The sequence below is a fragment of the Heloderma suspectum genome, chromosome 5 (assembly GCF_057233095.1).
Source record: "Heloderma suspectum isolate Gila_16-S chromosome 5, 16-S_ref, whole genome shotgun sequence".
NCBI lineage: Eukaryota > Metazoa > Chordata > Lepidosauria > Squamata > Helodermatidae > Heloderma > Heloderma suspectum.
Window position 1 is genome coordinate 180,782,065 of NC_139462.1, and position 24,999 is coordinate 180,807,063.

Sequence of the window (24,999 nt, forward strand, 5' to 3'; positions counted from 1 at the left end):
TTTCTTTGCATATGTCATTTGTTCTTCTTTTTAAGGTTGTAAATTGTTTTGCTGCCCTTTAGATAAAGGAGGGTGTGTATATTATGGTTAATAGAGTCTTTGGAACCTTTCCTCTTGAAATATATTGACTTCTGGTTTTGATTAGACTAACATTGAACAAAATGAGGTCTTCTTGATGACTTATTTTTACAGGCTTTGAAAATCGACATTCCAAATGTCCATCACAGGAAGGTGGAAATTATTCTGCACAGTCAGTGTGTGATATGTTTTAAGAACTTTTTAAATGCCTTTAAGTCTCTAGAAACAATGTCTGCACTCAAAGTTAGACCCTACCCCCACTAGGAGCCTATGTGAACATGATGCTTTTTATAACAGCTAAAACTGCCCATCTAAAGGAAGCAGATCTTCCTCCCAGAGATATTTTTTTAAGTATTTCCTTTTCCCCCAATATGTATACCAGCATTTTATTGAAAAAGTTAGATGCAGCAGGTAGTCTGGATATTGGCTTTCCTTTAACTACTATCTGTCAGGATACTCTTGTTTGCTGATAGGTTTCAGCTTTACTACAGGTCTGCTGTAACAAAACTGAGTTTCTCTCTGCCCCCTGTGACCCTTATTATGGCACGTTGTTAATTTGCATTTTGAAAAGTTACCAGGCTCATGTGAAAGAGAAGATTCTTCTGCAACCCCCAGCTAATAGCAAACAAACATGACTATGTTTCGTTGGATATTTGAAATGTAAGTTTAGCTAAATTAGTTGTTGAAATTATTTTCCTGTGATTTTGTGGTGTTTCCACACTTGTTTCCAGCTTCAGGCTTACAGATATTAAGATGCAAATGAAGAGTGGGGGTGGGGGAAGTGAAAGTATTGTATTGCATTGGTACTACTTCTTAAAAGTATGTCAAATTGTTAAAAAAATTATGATACCTGCAGTCTAGGCATCTTAAAATCAACTTCTGCAGCAAAGGAAGTATGGCATTGCCCCCATTTTCATAACTGAAACAGTCATTACAGATTTTAAACCAAAAATTGGTTTATGACGAAACAACTATTGGAAGGGGAGAGAAACACATAAGAGCTTTCATATATGAAATGTAATACATCACACTGAAGTGCTGGAAGATACTTTTAAAGAAAGTACTATTTTCAAACTCTAGAGAGGAAAAACCTACTGTTTGAAAGCTAGTCAAGATAAGCCTCTCCAACTATTATTTTCATGGAGTTCAAGTTACTTAGGTGCACCCATTTGTCAACAAGTTTGACTTACAACCAAATAACATTTTACAATATTTAATAACTGAAATGAATTGATACAACCTATTTAACTGTTAAAATGCCAGCTTCAACAGTAAAGCTATTGTCATTAAACTATCTTCCTGCCAATCATTTTGATACTGTCTATACAGGCTTTTTTTGGTATCTGGGTTCCCCCTCCCTTTACTTCTTCAAATAAGAATAAGTAAGGGCGAAATCTTATGCATGTTTAGACAGAAAAGAAGTCCTACAACTGCCAGCATGCCCCAGCCAGCAATGCTGGGAGTTGTGGGACTTTTTTTTCTGTCTGAAAATTATAGGATTGTGCCCTAAACTAATTGCAAAGAAAACTAATTCACATGCGACAACAACTTTAGGACAATGCATTTGTAACTACCTAAAAATAATAGAACTGATATTAAATCTGATGTTCACACATGTTCTCCAATTCTAGTTTGGAGTTTCAAGTAATCAAATTGAGTAGAGAACTAAAAAAAATTGAAATAGTAGGATGAAGTTAATGAATTACTTTGTATTATCATCAAGTATAAACAGTAGCTGATAATGAAGACTGAATTCATCTGAAAATGCATTTAATATGGTTTTTCATGAGAGAACACAAAACATGTGTGACTACAAAACTTGTTATATAGCAAAAGAACTATTTGGACTGATACATCTGAACTCTTTATCCAAATAAACATATAATGGGCTGCATCCAGACTAAGGCTACAATCTTATACAGTGTATAGTATACACACTTACCTGGAGTAAGCCCCTCTGAACACAGTGGAACTTATTTCTGAGTAAACATGCATTGAATAGTGTTGTAAGTTGTACTTACTTCCCACAGAAATAAATGGGAAAGTCACAACTAACTTTTCACAGATTTAAATGGAATCTGTGCAACTAACTTGACTTTAATTCAACCCATTATGTCTCTTAAAGGCTACAATTGTAGATAAACATATTTGAAAATATGTCCCAATGAAATCAGTAGATTTGCTTACAAGTAAATATGGTTAGGGTTTCAAGAGTAAATGTGCAAACAAATTTTTTTTAGCAAATTATGTAGCCATAAATTCTTATCAACCTTGTAACTCAAGGTATTTTTGTTGTTGTTCACGTGAAATACTGATCTTGCAGTTTTAGCAAGTAGAAAAATACTTAACAAGATTGTTAATTTGCATGAGCATTGTTCTGAAAACATAATTTAGGATATCACTTTTAATTCCTGAAAAAAAATTGCTGAAGGTATGTTAAATCTAAGATAAATTAAGCAAAAAAGGAATAACTTTTTTGTGTTTTGATTTTTTCGGTTTTAAAAGTTTTAGGGTGCAATCCTATGCATGTTTAGACAGAAAAAAGGCCTACAACTCCCAGCATTCCCCAGCCAGCTAAACTAAGATGGCTGGGGAATGTTGGGAATTATAGGACTTTTTTCTGTCTAAACATGCATAGGATTGTGCCCTTGACTGATGAGTATCTGTATTATGATGTTGTACTCTAATGTCTAATTCTATAAGCTGCTTCAAGGTATTTATTTAGATATGGTAAGCCATATATAAATTGGTTAAATAATAAATGAGAAGTAACTTGAGAATATGAATCTAACAACAAAGCTCTAGTAAGTTATTAAAGAAACGTTACAGCTACAGTCCTCTGCACATACTTGGGAGTAAGCCTGATTGAGCACGGTGGGACATATTTGAGTAGACATGCATAGGATTATGCTGCACAGTTATAATTCTAAAATTACTCACTTGAGAGAGTTTTACTGAAAACAGTGGGATTTACTTCCAAGTAAACTTTTTAACACTGGTTGTGAAACTATGACCATCAGCTACTTCTGATGCTAAACAGTACCTGGAATGTCAGAATAAATCTTTCCTTTAATAATCACAATAATGATCAGGTTCACTGGAGTAGGATTTCATGTTTGGACTGTTATCTCATTGTAGTCTATTATATATATCTTCTAACATTACAAAACAATTTACATGACTACAAACTTTCACTTTAGCCAAATGAAAAACAAGGATCTCAAATCAAATTCATTCAGATTAATCTACAGATTTGTATTGTCTGTAGCAACTATGAACATTTTGTTGTTCTTTTAATTTATGAATGCCCATAAAAATTCTGCATATATTGAAAGGTATGTAAATTTAATTACTATTATAATGAGAACACACTGATGTGCTGATAATTCAACTTATTTAGTATCTAGGCCAGCTTTCCCCAACCTGGTTCCCTCCAGATGTGTTAGACTACAACCCCCAGCATGCCCTAGCCACAATGGCTGGCTGGGGCATGCTGGGAGTGATAGTCCAATACATCTGGAGGGCACCAGCTTGGCTGGCTTTACAAAAGTTTTATAAACTGCTTTATAGTAATCTTGTTAACTACAAATATTGTTGTACAAGTTATTTTTTTCATTTCATCTTTAAATCTGTTAACATACATTTCGGCTCAAACTTCATATCTATTTTGACTAATATCTTATTGAATATTTGTTTTTCGTTTGTAACATGAATCTATTGCAACCATATATATAAACAAAAGTTATTTCAAATGTTTTTTTATTTTCCTGCTTAATATCAAAACTCCAGCTGCAATTCTACACACACTTATCTGGGAGTATGCCCATTTAACACAGTGGGACTTACTTCTAAGTAGATGTGCATAAGATTGCACTGTCAATAAATAAACAATTATCAATGGACTAATCAAACACTATTCCATGTAGTAACTTCCCATGTAAATAGAAAACCATACTGAGAATGTTACTTTATACTGATTCCTATAAATGGCTTTTGTTTCCAGTTTCTTCAGTGTTCTTAAGTTAAAGATACAGAAATATTTGAGCCATAATAAACTATATAAATGAACAGATTAGTAATTTTTAATTTCTATAGTGAATAAAAATCACAAACCCTGAGATTGAGGGTTTTTTTTTGTTGACTCTAAAAGAATCTGTTATTCCATGTATATAGCCTCAAATAAAAATTATATGAATATTTATAATGCAAACGAACATGCTATGTGTTTGAGAACAAATGAAACATATTCAATGGAATTTGCCGAAGTGTTTTTTGTTGATACTGATCCCAAATGGTAACACTGGGAACCAAGGTTGCCATCTTTCTTTCTGGCACGGTTTCTGTGTGACAGCTGTATGACAGGCAAAATGCATTCCCTGTGGTAGACCTGCAGTTATGGGGAAAGTTTCACCTGCTCAGTGTTTCCCTCTCATGCAGCTGTTAAAGGCACAGAAGCCCTGAAAGGAAACGGTAGCCCCCTCTTAGCATCTGTTGTCATGTAGTCAAACAGCCTATACAAATTCAATTGCAGCACCTTACTGAATGCCCTTTAAACTCTCACAACTTATCTTAAACCCCTTTCTTTTAAACTACAATTTTACAAGGTTAGCTTTTCCTCCTTTCCAGTCCTCCAAATAAGTACAACCTCAGAAAGCTAGACTGAAATATAACTTGCTAAAATGAACAGTTCAGTGTTTCTGAGCTTTTAAGTTGCTTCATTAAAAAAAAGATTACCATTTTGCATAGTAAACGTTTTTAACAAGAATCTTTAACAAGAAGTCTCAAATCTTTAAAAAGGGTCAACTGTCTGTAAATTAAACCATGACAGAAATTTGTGGGCGTTTCTTTGCACGTGTCATAATAATCTCGATCACAGATACGGTCAGAGACTCCAAAACTCAGCCTCGGTATTGGGAACGGTAATGGCTCTTTCGCCAGAAACTCTTTGAACATCGAAAAGGAAGATGTGCATTCAAAATACATTTTAAAGACGGGGGGGGGGGGACCCAAGAACAACGAGAAAAGTGCGAGCCGGAGATGCAAAGTTGATAGAGAAGTGCGAAGAACGAAAACGTCGAGAAGCTTTAGGAAGACAGAGCTGCAGGTTGAGGTAAAATTACAGCCCCCTCTCCCGCCCCGAACACCAGAGACAACCTTCCTCAGCCAGCCATTAAAGAGCAAAGAGGAAGGAATAAGAGGGAGGCTAGACTAGCTGCGTTTCCCCGATACCAGCTCGTTTCCTTCCCCCTCTCCCCCCTTTAAAATTTAAAGGCGGCCCATCAGCGCATTCAAGAGGAGAGACCCCAAGCCACCCTACCAAACAAAAGAGGTCCCAAATATGAAATGGCGCGAGGCGAGAGGAAGAGGAAGGAGGGGATGGGGGCACTACTTTCGCGCCATAGACAGAAGAGCGGCAGGGACTGCCCGAGGAACCCGTGAATGGAGCGACGAGGCAACAAATCAGGGAGCCGAGAGCGCCGGAGCAAACGAGGCCGAGCGCGCTGGTAGGTGCAGCCCTCGACCAATGGGACCGCAGCCCTGTTACACCCAGACCAGAGTCACATCGCTGAGCTCACGCGCGGCTTACTACGATTACTACGGCTACTCCCAGGCAGCCCGCGCTTGGGGCTGAAGTGCTTTTTCCGAGGGGGGCGGCCTCGCGGGTTCCGCTTGGCCGCGGGCGCAGCTTTGAAAGGGGTCACCAGCTAGAAGGGTCGTTTCATGTGCACTGTTACATGTATTTTTATTTCCCCCCCACGGCTCCTTAAGGGGAGGGGGGAGGGAGCGCGCCTGCATGGCATGTGATTATGTCTTTACCCAGTTTCCAGAGAGTAAGCCGCATTGAGTTCAGTGGGATTTGCTTTTGAAGAGACATGCATAGGATTGCACCGTATGACGCAGAGCAACATAAGGAAAGAGGGAGAAAACGTGTCTTAAAAGGGTGTTCGCGTATGAGTCAGCTGTACATGTGTTGAAGCCGATTAAATCTGTGTCCATGGCATCCTATAGGAAGTCATACGTTATGCTAAAGGCAAGATGGGGGCGGGGAGAGAAATAAGGAAGGGGAGGGAAGCAGAAACGTTCTGCAGTGCTGACCAATGACATTTCCCCTCACATTTGGCTAGTACTGCTTGTAGGTTTTTGGATAACCTCCCTATCCCTGAGTTCCTGCAATTCCAGGCATCCATTTTATCCAGTTCTCGCCCCCACCCCCGTTGAAAAGCAGAGCTTTCTCGACTCCCCCTATCCACACCAGGACATTGGACTGTTACATACAGCTCTGCTGTATTTCTAAAGTAGAGTGAATGCCCTCCACACTACAGGCAGAGAGAATCCAGGAGAGCTAATTCTGCCAAAAAAAAAAAAGTCAGTTCATTAGATCAGGCCCAGGTCTTCAAAACAGTAGTCAACCTCACAAGTTTAGTCTTCTCACAGCAAGTGTATACTTGCTCACAATTGATTGATACAAACATCTGACAGTTTAACTCTTGATTGTAATAACCTTTCGAAATCCTTTCCAGTTTTGTGTCTCCATTATTACTCTAGTATCAGGTGATAAATGGAACTTTTCAAAACCCATTACACATTTAAGAAGATCCCTCTTTTAGGTTCCTACAACAAAGTAAGAAATTAAATCTCATGTTACTTCAGTCTTAACAACATTCAATCTTTTTGTTTGTTTCTGCCCCTCACAAATTGCTAGTATAAAGTATAGGAACAACTATTTAAAATATTAATGCACCCTTCTAATATTAACATCTTGTAAATATTGTGATAGGAAACTTTTACCAGTAAATACAATCAGAAGCTTTGGGTGTGTTTAATTCCATAGTAACCTTCAATAAATACACTGCTTTTATTAGCTAGCAGTGAACACTTCAAATTCAACCATACAAAAAGTACTCGTGTTATAAAATATTAAGTTCTGCATTTTAAATGCAAAGTATCAGCTAATGATCAAATACTTAAGATAGTTAACAATTTTAGATTGAAATGGATTATAGCTTTTAGCTAACAAAATCTTACTCTAGGTAACCTATAATTTAACTTGGGGAGTCAAACCAACATATAATAACTTGTTTACAAATTAGCTGTCAATTTTATTGTATCAGAAATGCTTTTTATATCCTCTGTTAGGATTTTAATCTGATAAAACCAGCAAATCCCTGGCTTTTTTCTTTTCCAAAAATTAAATCATTGCCGTTTTCGTAAACATCTTTTAATGATTTGCTTATTTTAGAAAGCTGCAGGTTCTAAACATGTTTGTTCAAATGTAAGAAGTTCCACTGATTTTAACAGAACCTACTCAGTAAATATGACCAGTATTGCAACTTGTTTGTACCATTTCATTTCTACAGACTTTGAATAATCTTTGATTTAAATTTCAGTTTTTAATTTAGTTATTTTTAAATTCATGAATAACCACCCCCTAAAATACAAGAATGTTAATGTACAACATTTGAAAGTATATATTAAGCTCTGTACACCACATTCAGAGAAGCACACATGCAGTCTATTTTGTAATCTAATTGCAGACCAAAAGTACAAACTTGATAACTGGTAAAATGACTGATAAAAAAAACATATTTTAACTTAATTTTGAACATTTCCCTCATTCTTATTCATAAATATTCTATTGGAAGCTATTGTTGGAGCAAGATTATCTTTTTCTACGAGAGCACAGAAAGGTTTTAGATTGCTCTAAATCTTTAGATTGATCTAAATTAATATTTTTTCACAAATTAGAAATGTTGATCTAAAATACTTGAATAAGAATTTCAGTATAATTTATCGATAAAAGTTCGCTCAATTATTTGTTTAAGCAAAGTGACAAGTTACTAGAGTGTAACAATTTAATTGCATGGAACAATAGATTTCACGTTGTTCTTAAATACCTTTCTGCATCTTGTCTTTTTCCTACAAGTACTATCCTGTTTTCCTTTTGTAAAGCATGCATATATACATACACCAAAGCATTTGATACGACTTTCTTTTGACAAAAGTATTAGCTCTAACAAAGACATTAACTGAAATTCATTCAGAATACTTCTGCAGACTACAATTAGTTGTGTTTTCTTGTTAGCTGTAAGTCAGGAGTTAGTAAGCCATGTTAAAAAAAACACCCTATTTTCTGTATATTTCCACAAAAATATAGTGCATATTATTATCTCTATTAACTAATAAAAGTACTTGACTGTTTACCATACCCATTATAACCTATTCCTCCCTCCCTCCCTCCCTCCCAATCTATGCAGAATAAATGAACCCTTTTACTAAAGTGAATTCTTAAACAAAACCTACTGGATTCCTATATATTAAATACAGTGCTGGCTTTCATTTCCGTATCCTTTCTTCATTTTCAGGCAACATTTTGTGTTGTACTGGAACCAGGCTCCACACACTCTAGCCCCTCCCCCCACAAACCCACCATTGTGCTCTTTACAAATGTTGAAAATTATGAATGGTTCCTTGAACCAAATGGGGGGGGAGGGGGAGGGGAGGGGAAAGGAATGCGGGGGTGGCTGGGTGGATTCCTCTGTGTGCTATGGTAATCCTAGGGCTATGTTGTCTAATCATTCCCATTTTCTGAGCTAGAAGCCACCATTAACTAAATGTAAAAGAAAGGGGGAAGGAAACAGCTTGGTGGGGCGGGAGATGTCCGGAGGAGCACGCTCTTCTCTGCCCCTGCGCACTCCTACTTTTTAATCACCCTCCAACTGGCCTCCACCCCCTTTGTCCTTCGATTCATAATGTTGAGCGCTAGAATCGCTGCAACCAACCCTCATCAAACCGCCATAAACATTACTATGCAGGAAGGAAGGAAGGGGGGTGGGTCGGTGGGAGCTGTTTCAAGGAGACCCTAGTTTCTCCCTCCTCCCGCCCTCTATGAGACCCCTCGGTCTTTCTCTGGCGAGCAGCCAATTGCAAACGAGAAAGCAGGCAGAACCACCAAACACGAAATCGCAGACAAAAGTAGTGGTAGTGGCGCGGCGCGGCGCATGGATTATCTTGGAGGGCCAGCGTGCGGAGATCAGAATATCACCCCCATGCATTCTGCCCAGATCCCCTAAGAGCTGTAATTTGGAGCCCACCCACCCACTCAGCGGTGCGCGGGGCACTCTGCCGACGCCTTATGAGCCAGCCTAACGACCACGAGGAAGGCGGATGGGTGGCCATTATATGGCATTTGACCTCCCGTGCCTTTCCCTCCCCCCTTCGGATTGCGCTGCAAAACAGCAGAGGGAATCTCGCCTCTCCCAGCCCTTTCTGTTATTCTCTCAGTAGCCCCGATCCAGGCGACGAGGAGTTTGAATGTCGAAAGACCAGAAAATGCTTGATGTACGTGAGATTGTGTGGAGCAACCAAACCCGCAGTAGAAAGTAGTAAACAGGGGGTGGGGAGAGAGACCACGCGGTCAGGGCTCCGCGCCCATCAAAGCTCCCTTTCTTAAAAACTTGTCCTGGACGGCCAACGCCAGGTTCGCTTCTCCTCCTTTTGTGAGTGTGTGAGCTTAAATCTGCGGCTATCTAATTTAGGCGTTGGGATTCCTCACATGAGAAGTTGATTTGTAGTTTGAACACGTGGCTCATTCAAAAAGCCGGAATATTCAAGTGATTTTTTTCCCCCCTCTTTCTCCTCCCCTCCTCCCGCTCTGGCTTTTTTTTTTTTTTTTGAGAGAGAGAGAGAGGCGGTGCCTACATTCACGTATTGTAACATTTTCATACTCCGCCTGCTGCTGCCAAAGGGGCTTGGGGGCAAGACAAAAAAAGTAGTTTCCCCCGTCTCTCCTCCCTTTCCCTTTTTTTTTTTTTTAACCGCCATCCTAGTTCCAAAAGCGACGTGATTTCCACTATCGCTTCCGTGTGAGTGTGAGAGAGAGGGGAAAGGAGAGAGGGGAAAGGAGAGAGGGGTGGGGGACGGACGGATACAAGCCGCGGTTGTGATTTTTTTTTTAACCCCCCCCCCTCGCTTTTTATTTTATTTTGCTCTCTGGATCATTTGAAGAGGTGGTTTTCGTTGTTGCGAGCCAGCGTGCGCGTGGTTTTTTTATTATTATTAAGCAAAGATCTATTTTTAATTAAGAAGATGAATAAGCTGTACATAGGGAACCTGGGCGAAAATGTGAGCCCTCTGGACCTAGAAAGTCTCTTTAAAGAGTCCAAGATCCCTTTCACCGGCCAGTTCCTCGTTAAGACTGGATACGCGTTCGTAGACTGCCCCGATGAGAACTGGGCTATGAAGGCCATCGAGGCACTTTCAGGTGGGTAATTCTTCCTCTGGCGTCTCAGCCTCGGCTTCCCACCACCCATTTCTCTTTCTGGGTGCCATCCTTTCCCTCTCCCTGCTCAAACCCAGTCTACTTCTCTTCCCCCCGCCCCTTCCCCGCATGTTGCCCTCGGCATTTTAATTCATATTCTCAGGATTGGATTTTAATTCTTCGCCTGCCCCGCTCTCTCTGCCGCCCCCCCCCGCGGGGGAGGGGGGTTTGTTTCTTCAGTCCGGCGTGTTGGAGGCTTCACTTATTTTGGAGGGCTTCAGTGGCGTTCTCGAGGGCCTTTCGCGGGTTGCTGCCCGGTTGGCCTCTCTCTCATTACAACTCAGATACACGCTGTCAGGTAACGCGCAAACTGTTGGCGTTGGAACGCTGTTCTCGCTCGAAACCGGGGGCGGGATGGGTGCCACAAGGCCGCTGCGTTTAAAAGAGGTTCCTTCCCCCCATTATTATTATTTTAAATCTGTGAGGCTCACTACGAAGACGGCATTCGTAGTAGGGAGAGGGAGGCGAGGCGCGCAAAACATCTCCCGTATCTCCGGCGAGGGAGGCGCACATACGCACACGCCAGGGCCCAGCCAGCCGCTACCGATTCCGTTGTGAACGGACTCTCATTTGTCCGCACAGGCAGTACTAGCCCCCCACACGGACAACTGTGGCCTGCTGGGCCGCCGGGAGGGCTCCAGTTGCTTGAAGGGCAGGTGGCGAGGGAGGGGGGGGCATCCCAGGGGCGAACGGGCACAAAGTGCTGCGTTCTCAGGCTGGCTGGGCGCAAACGGCACATGCACGGGTCTCGCTGGGCGAGGTAAATTGTTCTCCCCTCGGCACTTGCCTCGGAGTCGTGAGGGAGAAGCTTCCGGTGGGGGGTGCACAATGTCCTAGGCTTCTTCAAACCTCTGTAGAAGGGAATACACCAGAAGTCAAACTTCGGACGCTTAAAAGAAAACCGCCACCCTTCTTTCCTCCTCTCCCTTCGGCGCGTTTTGCTCCTTTCAGGGGAGAGGTCGAGGCCTGGAGTCCCGCTTCACGGCTTCTCTTTGGGTGTCACTCATTTCGCTTTCCTTTTGGCCTTCACGCACTAAGTAAGCATCACGACCTCGCCTTCTACATCCTGTTTCTGTACGAAAGGCAACTTGGCGGGCTGAACTGGGGAGGCTCGCTGGGTTAAATGGCCCCGTTTGGGTCCTGGTTTTGCTCTCGTCTACCTCAGAGTTGGTGGGGAGGGGGGATTTGGCTCAGCGAGTAATGGTAGGAGTGGGCGTATGAAAGAGGGCTTAAAAGGGGCGCATTTCCAGGAAAAAACGCGTGGGGAACGCGCTCATTTTTCACTCAAACCAGCAGTTCCTGTTTCCTAATGACAAGCTATTACAGGCCTGTTCATCTCGTCAAGGGAGACATACATGTGTGTGTCTGCAATTAACATTTTTACGTATCAGTTTGGAAGGTAATAAAGGTTAAAATAAAAAATTTCTTCCCCAAACAAGGAAACCCTTAATATCTTTTCAAGCATTTATCTTGGAACTGGTTTAGTTGAAAGTCAGGTTCTTGGCTTGTGGTTGTCATTCCCACTGTGTTTCTGTTGCTGCTGTGCAACTTTTGATGAACAAACTAACATCTTGTATAGGTGTTTCCTGTGCTATTTTAAATCACCACAAATTCAGCTGAGGAAGGGGCTTAGAAGGTGTGGCAGAGGCAGTAGAGCACAAAATTCATTCTAACAAGTTCTGTTACTTGTTTGCAGGTAAAGTTGAACTGCACGGTAAACTCATAGAAGTTGAACATTCAGTTCCCAAAAGACAAAGGTAAATTATTTTTATATGTCTATATTTAGTTTTCTCTCTGAAATAATTTTGTTATTCAACAGTTATTGAGAAAAGTTTAACCTGATGTTTAACAGCTTGGTGGTTAAACATGAACTGCAATTAAAATCCGCCATTTGTTGATATTCAATAATATTGTTCTTATAAGGAATGCTGTCAGGTAGCTGTGGCTGTAGAGAAAGTTGAATCTAATAGAAGAAAATGTAAAACATTTTAAATATTTGATAGTGCATTTTTTTAAAAGTAGGCAGATATTAAGAATCAGTGTGTTGAAATGTACAAAAAAAGATGAATCCCTGTTTGTTTTTAGGGTTTGGTTATGTGACATTGTGGAGGGTATGATACTGTTTTATAGAGAGAACTTTATTTAACTAAGTGGTGGCATTTCCTTATCAACAGGTAATAGCATGAGAGCCTAACCTTTTTTTTATGGCAAGATACAGGTTATGTATGCATAGTTAACTTTTTTGTGAGTACTTCAGGCTGGCCAGTATAGCTTTTATGGGCCTTACATAGATTCAAGCAACATTTCTATATATATCAAAGCAATCAGAGTTGTTTGGAGCACTTAATCTGACTTTATTTCTTCAGTTGTAAGATTATTGTCTTGAGAATACAAATTTAGTACATGCTTGTTTTTAAACTTTTATTGCATACCTAGGCATGAACACTGTCCATATGAAATAGGTTTTCTTAAAGAGTCATGGATTTTTGAGGCCTACAAAATAGATGTTTGGAAGTGTTATCTGCTGATGGTTCATATCTAATTTTGGGAATTAAAACGTACAAGACTTATTAAACATTGTGTGGATATTTCATTAAAATATGTGATTAATGGAGTTGGGTAGGGACTACTACAGTTAGGAAGCAAACTCACTTGTCATATCTATGGCATGTTAGATCTACTGGCATTTAATTGGTATGCTTAGTAATACTTGTGCTTTTATGTTTGGTTTGTAAACTGTGTGTCTACATTGAAAATGGCGTATTCACCTTCTTTACTGGTAATGCCTCTTGTGTGTCTATGAATTTAAAAGGTCTAGAAAATTAATAAATTATTAGGTGTACCCAAATTTTTTTGAAAGTATCTTCACATGTATAGCACAAGTTGTAAATTTCATTCATATTATTGCAATGGTTGTATGGGTAAATGAGAAAAATCTTGGTAGTGAAAATTTATTATCCTGAAATGTTAAATTCACCTTGACCCTGGTGAATTTTTACTTTTCCCTCTTATGTACTGATTGCTTTGAACTTAAAGATAATTTGCAGAAATGCTACAGGAAGCATGTAGTTAAAAAATAACATGGAAGAAATGTTTAAAAATATTTTATAATTTGGCTTCTATTCATGGAAACAGCTTTCTGCTGAAAATTTCTTTAAAATTCTGTCAATTATTAAAATATTTCTGTTAGCAGATATAAATGTTTAATAGAGTACAAAAGTGAATGTATTTTGTAAAGTCAACAATCTCTGATATGGAGTCTAATTTAAAAGATAGGCAACACTCTTATGCACACTTGGGAATAAGTCCCACTAAACTCAGTGAGACTTACTTCCTAGTGAATCATGCATCGGGCAGCAAATAATAGCCTGAATGGCTGTATTTAGTACACTTTTGAAATGTTGACTCTATTCTACCAGTTTATGTAAGTAAAGAATTGACTTTCTGTGGTAAACAACTTTCCTGTATCATGTGCCTAATAGATTACTGTCTTTAACTTTTTTAATGCCTTTATTTAATGAGATTCATAAATAATTCAGTGTTATTTACAGATGTTTAAAAAGATCAAGTAAGAACATCATACCTACATCCAAAGATGTGGGTAGTAAGTTGTTCTGGAGTGCTTAGCTTTCTCTGTGCCCCCTCTCTCGTGTTTGTGCGCGCACACATGTATGGAGTTGGCACCAGTGGATCTGGGACTGACTTGGCTAGATAAATGTTTCAGTCAGATTTTGAAAGAAATTGGACAAATCCATTTTACCATTATTTAATAGGAAAAAAGGCAAAGTCCAAAGATCTAAATTTATTAAAATACCTTTATGGTCTTCTTCAAAAAGCTCAAAGGAATGTACAAATGTGTATCATTGTGTGCTGTTGAGATGAAAGTTCTGATCCACTTACTGATAGGTCTACTTCCATATAATACTCGTTCTAGTTCATGCTCTGTAGTTGCAGATACTTCCTCCTCACTCGGGTTGGTGAGACCATGCACTAGGGGTAGACACTGGTGTACTGTTAATCCATATCCTCTTCAGATAATGGCGTCAGGAGCTCTTACGAACCTAAATTGAATTTGAAAGGCCAATTCCTGTAAAGCTACCCTGGTTTGTTTTTTAAAGGGAGCTTTAAGGCCCAGCAGTTACTGAATTCCAGCAGTTTGGAGTTTTAGATTGAAAGAGGACACACCCACACTTGCAAAAGCAACCTTTATATCTGCTGTGAAAGGCAGTTTAGGACTACAGTGCTCTAGAATGCTCACTGAGGTATTGAGACAAGCAAATAGACTATATTGTGACTGTAGTGGTATAGAGGGAATGGTCTAGATGTTCCAAACAGGAGGCTGAAAGATAGAGTACCTAGAGGAGGGGGTAGAGAGGAACAAACTGTTTATAATATAGCACTAGCCAGAAGCTGATTTCTGACTTACTATGGAAACCTCAAGGGAACACAAAAGGAATGTAGCATTTTTGCATTCATAACCTCATGGATCATCGAAAACTTCTAGATATTTTATGGATGCTTAGATCACTTCATTCAAAACTTGGAAATGGCATTGTAACAACGATGGCTGTTAGTCACATGTTACAAAAGAATGTGGAGTATTCTTAGCTGTGATCATATGTTCCCACAAATTGGAAAAAAAATACGCAAAACAAGTTAGTACATGCATATTGGAAAACTTGTGTGCAAGCCCTTTAGATACTACCCAGCTTGCCACAAGAGCAGCTGTTATCTAGTGGGGCGATATACAGACTCTAGACTGATTATTCAAATAGCGCTGATGTCATTTGTTATGTGATGAATAGTTTAGCTTGCTAGGGGGATGGGTGGGGACCTGATACTGGCCAACTGGGGACTGAGTATTGAGTCTGAGTATTCTTTTAAGCCTTGCAAATTACATATTCCTGACATTTATTAACCTAAAATTAGTATGTGTTTGAAAACACTATTCCAGCTTGGAAGTTAGGTGCTAAAACATCTTGGTTTTTCATCTTTTTTTCTCCCATTGTGCTTGAAAAAGGAAAGTAATGTTACCCTACCCTACATGGGAGTGATAGTTTAGCTTTTAGAAACTGAAGAGCAGATACTGAGGCACAGCATACAAGTTTTGCTATGTCAGGGGTGGTCAACCTTTTTGCCCCGAGGGCAACATGCAGCAATGGATGGTGGGTCAAGGGCCATGCGCATGCACTGAAATCTCCCCCCTCCCTCATTGTGTAGAGATGGGGTTTAAACCTCCCCTCCCTGTGCACTGGAAGTGTATTGCACCTCTCCCCACTCCCAGCTGATTGGCAGGGGGAATAGCAGTTCCCAGTGTTAATAAGCTGGGCAGCAGGAAGGAGGTATGTGGTTTAAATGGGGGAGGAGGAAGCATAGGGATGACTCTCTGCATACCGCCCTCCCCATTTAAGTTGCACTTCACAACAGACTGCCAGACATATGTGGAAGAAGGTATGTGAATGGGAGGAAAGGCATGTACATATGTGGGCTGTGTTGTCTTCGGGACTTTGCATATCCAGTGTGCTTACTGCTCTGTATAGCATCTGGTAAATTTTGGTTTCCTGTAAACAAACAAGAAAAACAGTTTAGCCCTCACAGTGGATAAAGGTTTTGAAAACATGTAGGTGAGGCTGTGAATCCAGTGGTGGCTCAGGAGGGGGAAGAAGAACTGAGGCAGGTATTGCAGTTGTTACATTGGGGGTAATCATTTGAAACCATTTTGTGCGCAGTATGTCTCTTTGTGTCCTCCATGTGGCATCACATTTTTTGTTTCCTGCCCTTCGTGCTGCACACACCTTCCTGTTTTATACTACCCAGTCCTTGCAAAATATATCAAACTCTGTATTAGATTTGTTTAAAGCAGACAAATGTGATTTTTAAAAATTAGACCTTATAGTTTCCAGGCATTGTGCATAAGCCATTGATACCAGAAAGACCTATAAAAATGACATGGTCTAAAGAAAGTACACTATTTTTCCAAGTGCAGGTTTACATTTTGAGAACTTTTATATCAAAGAAAAAGCCACTAAACCCTGCGGAGGTATGATAAATCTTACTTAAAACCCTGCCAAATTATAGTAATATTTAACTAAAAATTATGTAAAACATCCATAGGAAGAATGTAGCTAATTTGTCCTTTTTAAAATGTAGGCAATTGAAACTCCCCCAACACTTGTATTATTTCTACGCAGTAGTACAAAGGAAGACTCTTCCAAAATTGAATGTCCATGCTGATGCAAAAGCTTGAGGACCAATATGGTAGTATGGTTGGAAGAGAAGCCTCAGAGAACAATAACCCTTAAGCCCAGAGTTGACCAGAGCGAAACCATCCCTTCCAGATAGTTGGCTGCTGTTTAAAACATGCAGTTGATAGTTTTTTAACATATAACCGGTGTTGATTTGATTTAAATCACATTAATTTAAATCATGATTTAAATTGCGTCTTTGAAGGACTGAATTTTGTTGATTTAAATCACAGTTGAAATCACTAGTGAGGAAGATTCTATTTAATCATCATTTTTAGCACATTATTGTTTAATATAACCATAATACATATTGAGAAGTGTAGGTTTCATTAGAAGGTAGGTACACAGTGGAGGATATATGCGGCAGAAGTTTCCTCGGGAGTCAGGACTGCATAAATATGTTCTGTTCACTTTTGGTTTCACTTTCTATTCCCCTTCCCTATCTCTTGCATTTATAGCCAGACTCCTCCTCCTTGTTCAGATCTACTCCATCTCCCCAAATTCTCTATTCATTGACCTTCTCTATATTTGCACTCGGAGAGAAGCAAGGCCGAGAGAGAGAGAGAGAGAGAGAGAGCGTGTACTTCTGTACGCAACCTGCAATACAGAATAGGACTTACCAGGTTATCTCTCATCTCCATAAACTGCTGTTAACATATTCATAGAATATAATTAAAGGTAAAGGTGTCCCCAACCAGTCGTGTCCGACTCTAGGGTGCGGTGCTCATCCCCGTTTCTAAGCCGAAGAGCCAGCGCTGTCCGAAGACGCTTCCGTGGTCATGTGGCCGGCATGACTGAACACCGAGGTGCACGGAACGCTGTCACCTTTCCCGCCGAGGCGGTACCTATTTATCTACTTGCAATTTCTTGCTTTCGAACTGCTAGGTTGGTAGAAGCTGGGACTGAAGACGGGAGCTCACTCCATCACGCAGCACTCGGGTCTCGAACTGCTGACCTACCGACCTTCCAGTCTGCAGTTCAGCGTCTTAACCACTAAGCCACCGCGGCCCTCATAAATATAAGAATATAATTAGAAGTTGTATAATTAGCATTAATGGTGATATCTTTGACCTAGGCTCTTTTTTACTAATTGTCTTAAGAAAATTTCAAAATCTGATTTAAAATCCGATTTTAAAAATTGTAAATGGTTTTTTTAAAAAAATACTGATTTTTATCAACCTTGCATATAACTAAATCTCTTTTCTTCCAAGTTAAGCCCTCTGTGCCTACTTTTGTAATTGATTAAAAGTTAACAGTTCTGAACTTTGCTGCTCTTATTTATATTTGACAGTTGTTTATTTTATTTACACCTTTTTTCCTGGTCATCAACAACAACAAAATGGCTCTGAACACATGTACTCTAAATCCCTTGGTCTTACTTGCTCTCACTAATATTCTGAAAAGGTAGGGTCTAAAATTGAATCTGGTGTTAACATAATGGGTTATAATAGGATGCTTTTCCTAAATATGAAATAGAATTGGATTCTGTTCAGGACAAATTCACCTGAGAATTATTACAAGCATTCAGATGTAAAATTACTGAACTGTTAACTCAGTTTTGCAAGTTATAATTCAGGAGGTAGTTACTAATGCCCTGCTCTACTTTCCTTAAAGCCAAGAACAAATGGAGGGTACCAGGATGGGTAGCTGCAAGGTACCTGCTTTTGTAGGCTTGTTTCCTGCCTAGTGGATATAAAGTCGGAGAGCAGAGAGGGAATTGAGGAGAGCTTTGGCTGCCTATGTATTAATGCCACTTGTTGCTCCCTAGCAGGCAAGCCTAATCAACCTGTTGTGGCTGCCCATGGACTGGGGCGTGCTCTGTTTCTGCCGGGTCTGAAGGGGACAGCACAGACATGACAGTCACTATGTAAAACTGAATTTCACCAGCTGGAGTAACCTAGTAGAACACTGCATTCTTAGTAGAGGGGTCAGACCCTGTTACTTGCAGACAATTCTTATTCACTTACATAACAATCTAAAAATCAACTCTACTATATCACAACAACGTAAAACAGCCACAGAAGACACTATTATTGACCAAAAACTCTGATGGGAAAGCTGTGCACTACCCTCATTAATGGAGTCTAAATCTGTTGTGATTACCCAGTAAAGAGATTTTGGAGACATAGTAAAATAAGTGGTACAGTGGGCTGTGGCCATGAAATGGCAAGCTCGGCTGTTAAGAATTGCTAGGAAAGGAGTTCAAAAAAGTAAATACAAATGTGGACCTGTGACAAAATGTTATGGTAGGGGACAAGAAGGACAAGGCAAAGACGAGGAAATTGCACTTTTACCCTCTTATTCTCCTGCACTCCCTAACTCTATGGACAGTAACTGCCTCAGCTGCCCGTCTGCTTGAGTAAAGAGTTGCAGTAGCTGCTGTTCAGTCTCTGCAATGCCTTTGGGAGCTGAAGGGTGTATGTGTGAACTTGCCCCAACATACACACACACATGGCCCCAAAACCATCACAGGGAATAAACACAGCAAGACACATCGATCCACTTATCTACAATAGCATAGTTACTGAAGAGGAGAGCTCATTCTCTCTTCCTTTTGGCAGCCTCTCTGTTAAGCCCCAGGTTGAAGGGAAATAAGTCTCATGGTATATTCCTTCTGAGGTGAAATCTCCCCTCCTCGTCCTTAAACTTGTGAGATGGAATGTTCCCTCACTGCTTAAGTGATTCTGTTGGGGGGTGACCTTGGCACGTGCACCGTGCTAGGGACAACTCCTCTTAAGTTGCAAGGTGAGGTCACCCTTGCCATTTAAAGGATCCGGGTGGGGTGGGGGGAAATGTTAGGTTTGATAAGATACACATCCCCTGAAACCACCTCTCTTTTAGGCCCCAGACTGAAGGAAAGGAAGAACAGGACATTTGCTTCTCTTCCCCTGGCCAGTGTCAGCTTGCTGAGGGCCTGGATTCCGTGGCAGCATAAGGTCAGGGTGCATACTGCTGCTGCTGGTAGTGCAGTTCCAGCTGAGGTGTCTGATGCCACCATCTGCCCTATTTTGTAGGACTAGTTTCAGTTGCTTCAGCCTGATGCGGACAAGGTGCTTGCAGCAATGTGACCAACCATGGGTCCAGGGAGTGATAAATGCATCCCTTCAGGAAGGGGTGGTCTCTGCTGACCTTAAGGAGGCAGTAGTGTGACCAACTCCTGAAGAAGCCCCCACGCTGGGCCCAATGGAATTAGACAACTACCGCCGAATTGCAAATACCCCTTTTTTAGGGAAAGTAATTGAGAGGGTTGCGGTGGAGCAACTGCAGGCACTTTTGGAAGATACTGATTATCTAGACCCATTTCAGTCTGGGTTTCGATCTGGTTATGGGACTGAATCAGCCTATGGTGCCCTGATGGATGACCACTATCGAGAGAGGGACAGGGGGAGTGCGACCCTGTTAATTCTGCTTAATCTCTCATCGGCTTTTGATACCATCAACCATGGTATCCTCCTTGATCAAGTCTGTGGGATAGGTATCAGAGGCACTGTTACAGTGGTTCTGATCCTACCTACAGGGCTGATTTCAGAGAATAATATTGGGTGACTTTTCCTCAGTCCCTTGGCAATTGAGCTATGGGGTACTGCAAGGCACCATCTTGTCCCTAGTGTTGCTTAACATCTATATGAAGCCACTGGGAGCAATCATTAGGGGATCTGGAGCCAAATGCCATCAGTATGCTGATGACAGGCAGCTCTATCTCCCTGTGACATCTGAATCAGGAGATGCTGTGCAAGTCCTGGATCAGTGCCTAGCCTCGGTAATGGGCTGGATGAGGGTCAGTAAACTGAAACTGAATCCTGGCAAGATGGAAGCCCTGTGGGTCCGGGAGATAGGCTCATTGCCTGCTCTGGATGGGGTTGCACTGCCTTTGAAGGATCAGGTTCATAGTCTGGGAGTACTCCTAGATCCATCACTGTTGCTGTGAGGTGGCTGCAGCAGCTCAGAGTGCCTTTTACCAGCTTCGGCTGGTTTGCCAGGTATGGTCTCTCCTGGACAGGGATAACTTGGCCATGGTGGTACAGGCATTAGTAACCTCAAGACTGTATTACTGCAGTGCGCTCTATGCGGGGGTGCCCTTAAGGCTGGTCTGGAAGCTGGAGCTAGTGCAGAATGCAGCAACTTGGCTGTTGTCAGGAGCTGCCCCTTTTCATATGCAACTCCTTTGCTGTGGGAACTGCACTGGCTGCCTATTCACTACCAGGCCAGGTTTAAGGTTTTGATACAAACGTGCAAAGCCCTAAACAACTTGGGACCAGGATAGCTGAGAGAGCACCTTCTCTCTTACCCACCTGCCCAGTCACTCAGAGGTCACCGCTCTGAGCAGTATACAAATATTGTAAATAAATAAATATGCAGTCTTTGATTTTCATGGCTTTGAGGGAGGCTAGTATTCAGGAGCCTCCTCCTGCCCTTTTCCTAGGCCTGTTTTTGTGTATCTTAAGGAGCACCTCCAGCAGCACCAGACAGGCCGCCTAACAAGATCAGCCTCGGATGGCCTTCTCTCTGTCCCATCAGCCAGGACAGCTAGACTGGTGGGGATGAGGGAGAGGGCCTTTTCTGTGGTGGCCCCCACTCTGTGGAACTCCCTCCCTAGGGAACTCCGCCATGCCCCCTCTTTAATGAGCTTCCGTCGTGCATTAAAAACGTGGTTGTTCAGGCAGGCATTTGGGGTGGGTTAGGGTATTTTAGAAAAAAATTTTACTGTGGAATTTTATTGTTTTAAACTGTTTTATTGTATGTTGTACATTGCCCAGAGTGGCTGGGTGACCAGCCAGATGGGCAATTAATAAATTTAATTTTAAAAAAATGTACTTCCTGTCCATAAGTGGGATACCTCCTTCCCTAATATAGGGTGCAGATACTTAGAAAACTGTTCAGTTCTGCTGTCCCCCATCCCAAAAAAGATATTGAAGACTTTGGGAAAAATACAGAAAAAAGAACTGAAGCCTCTTCTCTATGAAGGAAACTTAAATTGTTATGTCTTCCAGGGTTGGGAGCGAGAGGGAGGGAGGCAATTTGGAAGGACACAGTAAAGATTGTTCTCTCTCCTCACCATTCATAAATATAATTCCCTATCTTTTCAAAACACTATAGGTGAGGATCATCTGGTAGAGCTGATTGGTGGTAGATTCAAGATAAAGAATAGGTAACACAACTTATTGTTAAAGGAATATTGTAATGGCTGCTAGCATACAGAGTTTAGACAAATTTACAAGTCTCTTGGTGGCTATTTTTGATAGCAAAAAAATAGAACCTCCATGTTCAGGGGCAATACCTTGGATTAGCAGATAGCTACATCCTCTTGATGCTATATCCATCATTTGTCCCATGTTCATTTGTCTGAGAACTGTTGCAGTTCATGCTCGTTGAGATGGACTTTTGGAAAGCAATTTTTCAGTTGTGTTGATTTGTGTTCAGACTGGTAATCCAGAGCGTTCTGCTAGTATGTTTGTGTACACCTTTATGTATGAAAACATTAATGTGTGAATTTAGTTGCTTAGCTGATTTTTTGTTAAGGTGTTTAGCTAATAAATTTGATGATTTATCAAGGTTATGTTGAATTATAAACTCATCCTCCATGTTGATGTAATATAGCAAGTGACCTGGTTTGCATGCAACACCAATTCATGAGTTAAATGACGGATGATTTGGCAGGTCCACATGGGAGCGAATGAGCACACTGCCTCCTGCCCACTCACTACTTATGCTTTCTTTCTGGATTGCCAAACAGCCCAGGAACACCCCATTTGTTGGTGTGTTTGTTAATGGGTTAAATGGTTTGTTGTTGGGTTAAAACTCTTGAGTTGTTTGCCTCTCAACAACCCAGAGTTCCGGGTTCACACATCGTATCAAACACTTCCACTTAGATGAAAGCTGATTCTAAGTGGAACTGGTGAGCTCGCAGCACCAACAACCCATGGTTTGAACAAACCATGGGTTGCCCTGATGTGTGAACCGGGTCAGTATTTTTGTACCTTTATCCTAGTATTTTGCATTAGGCTGAAATCAAACTGGTGCAAAGCAGTTGTTAATAAGCTTGAGTGTGGCTTCTCTAGATATTGTGGACCCACTACAAGGTAGCCCATCTTCACTTTGATCATTTTAATTGGAATAATTGAAATTAATGAACCTAAAGACCCTTATCCAACCCTCAGCGTTAAAGTTGAATTTTTCAGCTCTCCAAAGACTACAGGTAAGAACAGGTTCCCACAAAATATGTCATACCAAGATGTCTACAGAGCAGATACTGCCAGTTGACTGAATTGGGTATTTACTTTATAGATATTTATCTTGGTTAATCAGTGCATTGACTACTGTGAATGTGCTTGACTTGTTGGGTACATTTAAACACAACTTTTTAATGGAGGAGCAATGAGTCCTAAAGTTGCTCCAGTACAAATGTCTGCACAAGTTCATCGCATGCAGTTTGCATATTAATAGTAGTTTTCCAAAGTGATTTGTCCTGGGTTGTTTTTGTCCATGGGGAATTGCAGTGGGCACATTATCTTGTATCCAATAGAACAAGAGATGAACGCAAGCCATAGGTACAAGAAATATTTCAGCCATTCATATTTCTTTACTGGTTGAATGAACTTGGTTGTGCCAGTGGGATGATCAGTTGAGCTTCCTACTGTGAAGTATTTGAGATGCAAGTGCTAAATTTTCTTATGCTAATTTGTATCTGGACAGGTGTTAGCTCTTCAGAACTAGGAGGTCTAATCAGCACGAAAACACACTGGAAGTGCTACGTGGGTGTTCTCTTGGTGGGATACCTGTACATTTGCAGTTAGTTGGAACACTTCATTAAAAAATCTTCTTTAAAGTGAGTCTAGGGAGCGTGTGTTTGTGAACACTTTTGATTATGACTCCTCTATTGAATTGCTTTCCTCCTTGGTCAAATAAAGTATGCTCTAATCTTGAATAAGGTATCCCTTTTTCTCTGGCTGACTGTAAAACACCTGTGTCGAACACAGGGTATGTTCAGAAGTATGATTTGCTGCTTGTACTTTGTGCTTTCTAGTCTATTGGTGCACATTGAATTTTATCATCCTTTGGTGGTACACAAATATGAAATGTAGAACAGCCATTTTTAGAGTATCTTTCCATACTATGTCATGCAAAAACTTAAGATTTTCCTGCATCTTCTGGAGTAAAAGTTTTAAATGGTTCCCTTCAAACGAGGGAATAGCCCTTTAATTCTAGAAAAGTAAAATATCAGTTAATCTAGCTTAGACCTTGTCCATCAAATGAGTCTGAAATGGCATTTACTTAACATAACGAATATACTGAAAGCTTATGTGGTAGGCACCATCATTATTGGCTTGGATGTAATGTACTAGTGTCTTGCTTCACACATTATAAACTACTTATTCAGAAGCACTACTGTGTAAGAATTGCAGGAAAACAGTCACGTGGATGATTGAATATGCTAGTTTTTATACTGGTTGCATCTAGACATCATGATAGACCATGGTTTATCATAATGGGAATGAAGTTAGCCTCACCCTGTCTTGCCCCCTCCTCTCTTCTCTAGTATTGACTGTAAAGAGGAATTCAGACGCTTTCAGTTCCATTTTTGATTCACCATGGCTTGTTGTCCAAACACAACAAACTGTGATTAATCTTAATTATGGTTCATTAAAACAAGTCCGCTTCAAACCATGGGTTTGAATGCTAAAATGTGGCTAATCTAAAATACAAGGGAAAACTTCTGAACTCATGTCCACACCAGAGGACAAGCAGAGAGTGTTTGCACCTGGGGGGAGACTAGTCTTTTTCGTTTCATCACGATAAACCATGGCTTATCATGACATCAAAACAACCTTGTATTTATGCCCACTTGGAAGCTGTAGTGTGCATCTGTGAGTATTGTCGTGTAGTTATTCCTGAATACACGGGTGCCTTCTTTGTTGAGATCCTGTAACATGAATTGGCCCTCACTCTCTTTTTTAGGCATGTGAGATTAAAACCTCTTCAGTGCATACTTGTTTGCTTCTAGAACTTTTTTACCGTGGAAGCAGCATGCATATTCTGGGATAAGAATCTATAGCAAGTTTTAAAAATAACTAGGTTGGGTAAGAAACATCTGTAATCTGGGTTTTTGTTGACTATATGCCCCTTTCTTGGTCAAGATTCTAGAAACATTCTAAGGAACAACATAATAATGGATAAGGTGTCTTTCTGCAGGTATTTCTGATTATACTGCTAAATTGATATTAGGTAGTTCAGGCCTGTGCTGCATGTGTGTACCAATGAAGTAGAAGAGTCCTGAGGTGGTGGAATGGACTGTGTAATCAGAAAACTAGCAGTCAGAAAAGCAGCGCAGTAGGTAGTGAGCTGGGATAGAACGAGCTG

At 40.7% G+C, this 24,999-nt stretch overlaps 1 protein-coding gene across 1 annotated transcript in view; it reads left to right on the forward strand.

Moving 5' to 3' along the window:
- Positions 1-9,834: 9,834 nt before the first annotated feature.
- The window catches only part of IGF2BP3 (insulin like growth factor 2 mRNA binding protein 3), a 114,780-nt gene continuing 99,615 nt past the window's right edge, over positions 9,835-24,999 (forward strand). The window contains exons 1-2 of the mRNA XM_084858559.1: positions 9,835-10,339; positions 12,093-12,153. Coding sequence (XP_084714685.1) covers positions 10,165-10,339; positions 12,093-12,153 — 236 coding nt within the window. The 5' untranslated portion in view covers positions 9,835-10,164. The remainder of the gene's footprint in view (positions 10,340-12,092; positions 12,154-24,999) is intronic.